Raw genomic sequence first — 8,294 nt, forward strand, 5'->3', positions numbered from 1 at the left:
CTGCCACCACCCTAGCAAGGCTTTCCACGCACTTACCACTCTCCCTGTTTAAAAAAACTGTCCTTTCTCCAATCACCTTAACAGTGTGCTCTCTCATTTTCACCCTGGGAAGAAGTCAGTAGCTGTTCACTTTATCTGTGTTACCATCTCTATCATGTCACCTCTCATCCCCCTCTCATCCCCTTTTGATCCAAAGAGGAAAGTCTCAACCTTTCCTCATCAGAAACGCTCTCTAATCCAGCCAGCATCCTGGTGAATCTCCTCTGCACCCTCTCTAAAGCTTCCACATCCTTCCTATAATGAGGCGATAAGAACAGGACAAAACACCCCAAGTGTGGTCTAACCAGGGTTTATTCTCCTTGCAGGACAGGCAGCGTGATGGAACGTCGGGCAATCACTCCGCCAGTGGGGTCCCCCATCGGCCGACCCCTCTACCTCCCGTCGGAGAAGACGGTGCTGTCTGTGGACAAGATCGCCAAACGGGAATGCAAGGTGCTGGTAGTGGAGCCAGTGAAGTAGGGGAGTCCAGCCGAGGGTAACCAGAGGCACGGCGAGGGTCAGTTGGGGGTTTGTGGCAAAAACGAGCCATACGGGGAAACGTTGAGCAAAGTCATGGCAAGCGGATCGGTGCAAGGGCACGTGGCGCTTCCTCGTCCGGGCAAGATTAGTGGTCTTTCAGTTTGTTTTCTTTAATTATTGCACTGTCTCGGAAACATCATCTTGATGCTTTAAACCAGGCACGCTGTGCTTTGCAAAGCTGGTTGAGGAAATCAGCGACATCGAAGGTGCTGTCCTGTGCGTGATGCCTGGCCTCTCTGACTAGAGATGCCGATCAGTGGAGGAGAGAACCAGATACTTGAATCCAGTATTACAGTGACAGTGAACTACGTTTGGAAAGGTTGAGTGCAAGTTATTTCACCCTCCCACAGTATTGGAGAAAGAATCCTGATGAGTCTGCGCCGGGGTGGTGAACCTGTGGTACACATGCACAGTGTGGCACGCATAAAACTTTTGTTGGCACACAGCATGCAGTGCCACCCCTTGGTTCTTCAAACCCCAACGATAATTTTTAAAAATACATAACGAATATTTTCACTGCCAAATGAAACACATGACTCAGTGATGGAGAAAAGGTTGAAGAGTCTTGGCTAGAATATCCTCCTATGTGATGGTTTTCCAGAGAAAGAAAGTATCATGGCATGCGAGAGAATTTTATTTTAAAAGACTGTCGCCAGTTTGGGCACATGCTCTCAAAATGGTTTGCCACCCCTTGACTAGACTAACAGTGTCATGGTGAGCTTACACCAATTCAAGAATCCCTTTGACCCTTCTTTCCTGAGTGCTGGTACGCTGGTCCAGAAGCAGCTGCCATCCACTGGACTGAAAACCCTTGTTTTCTCTGTGCCAAAGGGACAGGGAATGAAATTCCGTGAAGGAAGTTTATGCTCCACGCTGTGCACTAAGAGGCGTGGTGATGGTGTCACTCTTGGAACCGTTGAGTTAGAACACAGTACAGGCCCTTTGGTCCACAATGTTGTGCTGATCACTTGACCTTCTCCAAGATCAATCTAACCTTTCCCTCCCACAGTCCTCCATTTTTCTTTCATCCATGTGTCTCCCTAAGAGTCTTTTGAATGTCCCTATTGTATCTGCCTCTACCATCACCCCTGCAGAGTATTCCAAGCACCTATCACTCTCTCTGTTTAACAAAAAAACAACACAACAACTCATTTCTGACATTCCCCATACTTTCCTTCAATCACCTTAAAAATTATGCCCCTCATTAGCCATTTCCGCCCTGGGAAAAAGTCTCAGGCTATCTGCTCACTCAAGGAACCTTATCATTTTATACACCTCTCAAATGACCTCTCACTCCCCTTAGCTCCAAAGAGAAAAGCCCCAGCTCACTCAACCGATTCTCATGAGACATGCTCTCTAATCCTGGTAATCTTTCCTATAATGAAGCGACCAGGTCTGAACACAATACTTCAGTGTGGTATAACCAGAGTTATCAGCTGTATAGAGCTGTGGGATCCCAGCACAGAGTGTCAGCTTCCAGCAGGAGTGGATCGTCTCAGGAGAGGGGTGAAGGTGATTAATTTGCAACTCAGCCCCCTTCTTTGGACCTGTCCCTGAGTTACCCAGTATCACACTGCAGCTCTTGACAGAGTCTGGCGCCAAGTTATCCCACTGCCTTTTCATCTCTCAGACCCAGCAGACGCCACCTCCAGTTCAATCTCAACTTCCATTGCCATGTGTGTCTAGTTTACATGTTCTCCCTGGCACCGTATGGGTTTTCCCCCATGTGCTCCGGTTCCCTCCCTCATCCCAATGGTGTGTAGACCACCCCGTAGTATGGGGATGAGGGTTAGGGTCTGGAGGCTGGGAGTGACGGAGAGAATTGTGGGAAAATCACCTCCGCCAGTATGTGGGAGAGGGGTGGAATGGGTGTGGGGGAGAGAATATAGAAGTAACAGTGGGAAAATCACACCACCACCACCCACCCCTCCGTGGGTGGATGAGGGGTAGTGAATTAAAAAGGGGTAATTGTGGGACTGATAGGAAAATGAATGCATTGGGTCAAAGGTAGGTTTCTGTGCTGTGTCTCTATCTGACTCCAGAGGAGTTTCTAAACTTTTTAATGTCATAGACCCCTACCGTTCACCGAGGACCGCAGGCTGGGAACCCCTGCTCTAGAATTTCTCTGGAGCCAGCTGAGAGAGGTACCTTGTTGTTCCTCCAGCCTTTAGCTGGGGTATGTGGCACACACATACCGGTCTTGACTATCACTGTTCACCCTACATTACTTCCCTACGGTGGGCCTCTTGGATCAAAGTGTCCCTTTCAGTCAGTCACAGACAGCTCGGGAGGAGAATGCAGAACGCTACAGGTCCTTTGGCCCACCATGTGGAACAAGACAGAGAATATGAACATGCATTGTAATGTTAGCACATTGCAGGCCCTTCAGCCCATAATGATGTGCTAACCTTTTAACGTACTCCAAGATCAATTTAACCCTTCCTCACACATAACCCTCCATTTTTCTATCATCCATGTCCTCTCATTGGCCGTTGCCGCCCTGGGGACAGGCACTGTGTCAGTCCTCCCCGCCCAGCTACATTCCAAGTGCTTGAGGGATAACTCTTGTTCCCTGCAAAGGGTTGCAGTTCTCCACACTCCGGTCTGTAACGTGCTGCTATAGAGAGAAGCCGCACACAACTGGACCTTCCCTTCGGCCTCCAAACTGAAGGATCTCCCTTTCGAACAGATGAGGAGAAATTTCTTCAGCCGGGGTGGTGAATCTGGAGAATTCATTGCCGCCGACAGGCCAAGTTATTGGGTGTGTTTAAGGCAGAGGTTCATAGGTTTTTGATTAGTCAGGGTGTCAGAAGTTACAGGAAGAAGGCAGGAGAATGGCATTGAGATGGAAAATAAATTAGTCATGTTGAAATGGTGGAGGGGTCTCAATGGGCTGAATGGCTTAATTTTGTTCCTGTCTTCTGGTCTGAAGTCTTTGTCAACCATCAACCACCCATTTTATCCCAATCCCACATAGATCCCCAATATTTTCGATATTCCCATTGACTCCCCACAGATTCCAACCCTCACCCATGCACTTAAGATTGATTAACTCACTGACCCTGCACGTTGTTGGAATGCAGGAGAGAGCTGAACCCCCCCCCCGGGGGGGGGATCCCACATGATACCCCTCGCCTGCTGACTCGTCACCCGTCAGGGAGAGACTTTTCAAGTCATTCCCAATCCCTCCTGGTGTAAGGGTCCCTGACAACCCCATAACGAGCTGGGCAGTGGTTGTCCGTGCCTTTACATGCTCATCCAGTAACCAGCCAGGTTTAGTTACTCTAACTTGATCGATCGGGAATGTGTGCTCGGTCTGTTAACCAGATGTACTTCACTAATCAGCCACCCAGCTCCCGGCTACAGGTTCAGCACTGTTCGGTTTTGCACTGCTACGCTTTGACCTGAGGGCCAGAAAACTCAATTGCACTGAGTGATTTTAGCCATCCTACCACGCTGGAGGTGCTCCCTCAGCAGATACGATACAGCAGCGTAAAATCAGGGTTTGGTTCCCACCACTGTCTCTAAGGAGTTTGTACGTTCTCCCCATGACCATGTGAGTTTCCTCCAAGTGCTCTGGTTTCCTCCCAGGGTCCAAATATTAGAGATAGTTGTAGGTGTGCTAAATTACCCCACTGAAAGTGTGGCAACACTTGTGGGCTGCCCCCAGCTAATTTGATTTGAAGCAAATGACATTTCACTGTGTGCTTTCAGTATAACAGGTTTGTAGGCAGTACCCGTGAATCACGTGAATGTTGGGCCCACATACTTGTACGGAAGTCGGTGGAAAGATCTCTAACTGAAAACTCAGGTGGTTGATGGCAGGGTTGAGTTGTTCTCCAATCTCGGCAGTTAATTTGTAAACGTTTCATCACCATACAAGGAGACATCATCAGTGCGCTGTTAATTGTGGAGTGTCCCGCGAATGCATGGCTTTCATATACTTATCAATCCTCCAATTGGTTGTGTGATGAAATCTGCATTGTGGTCTGGAGTAAAGTCACGTAGACCTCGATTCTATTTATGAAGCAATGCAGACAATCATTTTAGACCACAACGCACGGAGTTCAGCAGGCAGCCAATCAGCAACGAAACCACCTCCCTGCGTCACAGTTGAGTTTCCATAATGATGACCAGTCAGCTGATTGAGTACCGTAGCTAAAGGCCAAGCATTCAGAGGACCAACCACAAGTGAACAGCACACTTGTCCCCTCGGATGGTGACGAAATGTTTACAAATGGATTGCCCAGGTAGGAGAGCAACTCAACCCAAAGATCTCTAATGACACTTCAGCCTTTGGGCAGGCACATCAGGGCGATGTTCTGGCAGCTTGTGAATCCAAGTAACTCTGAGGGTGTTTGTGAAACTGTTCTGCTGCTGTTATGTGGGTGTGTGTCCACTGACATGTCCATTCCTGCGGGCTGTTGTAATTAGCTCCCTTGGGCAGTGAGCCACGTGCCATCTGTGTTCAATAATGGATCAACCCCATCTCTTCATGATGCCAGATCCATTGGGATCCTAACACAAAACTGCTTCTGCCCAGACATCGCATAGGCCCTTCAGCCCAAGATGCTGTGCTAACCTTTTAACCTACTCCAAGGTAAATCTAACCTTTCCCTTTGATGTAACTCTCTATTTTCCTATTACCCATGTGTCTGCCTCAGTGTCTCTTAAATGTTCCTAATATATCTACCACCTCCACTACCCCGGGCAGGTATTCCACATACCCTGCTGTCTCTGTGTAAGGACAAAAATTACTTCTGACACCACCCCCCCCCTCCAGTTTACTTTCCTCTGAACACCATAAAATCATATTAGCTATCAGTATTTTGTTTTAGCAATTTCCATCTTGGGGGGTGGGGGGAGCTGCTGACCATCCACTCGATCTGTGACTCCTATCATCTAGTACACCCCAATCAGGTAACCTCTCATCCTCCTCCAATCCAGAGAAAAGCCCTGACTCTTTCAACCTTTCCTCAGAAGACATGGTCTCCAATCCAGGCAGCATCCTGGTGAATCTCCTCTGCACCCTCTCTAAAGCTTCCACATCCTTCCTATAATGAGGCAACCAGAACTGAACACAATACTCCAAGTGAGAATATGATACTACAACGTTTCCTCTACCCACTTCCTCCTCCCAGTACAGTCAGCAACATCACGTGAGGAAAAGTGGTCTCCTGCTTGTGAAGCCAGGTCGAGAGTGTTGTGGGGTTGACAGGAGCTCAATCAAATCACTGTACGTTTACCACTTAGTCGTATCACTGGACCACGGACACAGATCAGAACCCCATCATGACACTTGGGTACTTGAGGTGATTACACAGACTGTTATCTTTAAATTATGTTTCAAGTAACACTGGAACTTGTGACTTGCTGTTTTTAAAAACCACTCCAGATTCACTGACTACCTCCGGGGAGGATATGTGAACTCTTTATCCTGGCCCTCCACTGAGCCGCTGCCCTGGCTTAAGGAGAGCCAGAAAAGTCAGTTTGACCGGTAATTAATGCCGCAGGAACGAGCGGGGAGAAAGATGGTGGCATTCTGAAATGAGAAGCACTCAGCAGGTCAGGCAGCATCTGTGGAGGGAGAGCAACGATTAACGACCCAAGTCTGAGGCCCTTGAATGTGTTTTCTCTCTAACTAAACCCGGCCGTGGTGCGGTACGGTTAGCACAGTACTTTACGGTTCCGGCTGTAAGATTGGGGCTTGAGTGCCACCACTGTCTCCCTTCTCCCTCTGAGCACACGGGTTTCCTCACACAGTCCAGAGGCGTACAGGGTAGGGTTTCAAGATGTCGGTGATGACTTTTGCAGGTTGGGCTCTGTTGGTTGTTGATGTGGCATTTCACTGCATGTTTTGATGTTTCGAGATGCAGTGTGGAACAGGCCCAATGAGCTGCATGCCCAGCTGCCCACCCACTTAACACCAACCTAGTCACAGGACAATCTACAATGCCCAATTAGCCGACTGACCCTTACATCTTTGGACTGTGGGAAGAAACACAGGGAGAACGTACAGATGGCACTGGAATTGAGTTCCAAACCCCGGACCCCCCTGTAGTGCCACCTGATAAATAAAGCTAACCTTTAAAGATCTCCAAAACCAACTCCTCTTTCTCTGGTCCATTCTGGTGAAGGGTCCGAAACATGATGCACAAACCCGTTTTCCACTCCCACCGCGGATGCTGCTGGACCTGCTGGGTGTTTCTAGCATTTTCTGTTGGGAGATTGGGGGGGGGGGGGGCGTGGAGTGGATGGGCACACCGAGACCCTGTGTTTGTGGCTGTCAGGGATCATCTGGGCCAGGCTGCAGTTCCCTTGGTCTGCACCCCGTAATTGTGTTCTTCACTCATATCCAGTGTGTGCCCCCTTCTGAGGGGGTGGTTCCACAGCTGAGCTTCTGCATCTTCAAGATGCAGTTCGTTACGGGAAAAATCCTTGGCAGTTAAATCCATTACTCCCCAGCCTTTGGAGTTTCATATCCCCTCCCTTCCTCAGTCCTTTTATGTTAATCTCCTCATATTTCAAAATCTCCACCTCCCTCCCTGGAGTATTAATCATCTTCTCCCTCTTTCGAGCCTCAGGTATTAATTTCCCCTCCCTCAAACTTTGCATATTTGAACCCCTCAGTCCCTCAAGGATTTTGCCCATCCTTTAATCCGTGTGGTTAGCTCTCCCTCCTGCTTGCTGGATATTACCCTCACCCCCACTTCCTTAATCACTACGGGAGATTTTCCTCAACCCCCGAATCTCCTTTGAGCTCAGTCTTGGACAGCAAGAGGGGGCGATTTGTGAGGTTCCTCCCGAAGCTGGTGAGAGAGACGCCCTCAAGGGTGGGCAGTGAGGGGGCTGAGATGCTTTTCTGGCTTTGCAGAGGTGACCTATTCCTCCTCTGCAAACTCACCGGCACTCACTGCAAATCCACAGTGGTGCTGTGCACAGTATTTATTCAGGTGCCCTGGGCTGCACATCTCCCCGGATCTGGTTAGCAGCCACACGCTGGACAGAGAACATCTCACTAACAACCCAAGCCAGAACAAGGTTTGTAAATGAAGCAGTACTCCACTGGCTGACTAAGGGGCATGTGATAAATTCCTGTTTCAACACTGCAGAGAGTGATTTCAATGGAGAGAGGATCACTTTGCTTACAATGGCTGAGATCAGGGGTAAAGCAATCTCTTAAGTTTTTTTAATGATGTTTGAATAGAATGCACTTTATTTAAATGTAACTTATTTACTTTGTTATATTGATTTAACAATCAGGAAACGAATGTGTTTGTGTTTTATTTCGAGTCTGTGTATGCTATGCTAGAGAGAAGCAAGATGGTGTCTGGTTACTGCAACAGTCACTATGGTGGAACTTTCCTATGAACAGCTTGGTTTCAGAGTAATCGGCGGCATTTGTCTGGGTTATTGCACCTTAATGACCATGGTAACATTGCGCTGTTATAAATAAATTCCAATTCAGCCGTGGTATTTATTTTATAGTTGTAAAGATTCTGTACGGTAACAGGCCCTTTTGGACTCCAGCCCAATTACATCATGTTTCAAAGTGCATTTATTATCAGAAAGTGTATAAATTAAACAACCCTGAGGTCTGTTTGCTTACAGGCCTGTGTGATCCAGTCTCGCACCCGGGCAGTTGTATGAGCATCGGAAATCCTCTGCCCCCGCTCACTCCGCCTTCATCGAATCCGCAACGTTAGCAGCACAGT

At 48.3% G+C, this 8,294-nt stretch overlaps 1 protein-coding gene across 1 annotated transcript in view; it reads left to right on the forward strand.

Moving 5' to 3' along the window:
• Positions 1–8,059, forward strand: part of trappc14 (trafficking protein particle complex subunit 14) — a 76,819-nt gene extending 68,760 nt beyond the window's left edge. Inside the window, exon 11 of the mRNA XM_059975158.1 lies at positions 366–8,059. Coding sequence (XP_059831141.1) covers positions 366–519 — 154 coding nt within the window. The 3' untranslated portion in view covers positions 520–8,059. The remainder of the gene's footprint in view (positions 1–365) is intronic.
• The last annotated feature ends 235 nt before the right edge of the window (positions 8,060–8,294 follow it).

The sequence above is a fragment of the Hypanus sabinus genome, chromosome 7 (genome assembly GCF_030144855.1).
Source record: "Hypanus sabinus isolate sHypSab1 chromosome 7, sHypSab1.hap1, whole genome shotgun sequence".
Taxonomy (NCBI): Eukaryota; Metazoa; Chordata; class Chondrichthyes; order Myliobatiformes; family Dasyatidae; genus Hypanus; species Hypanus sabinus.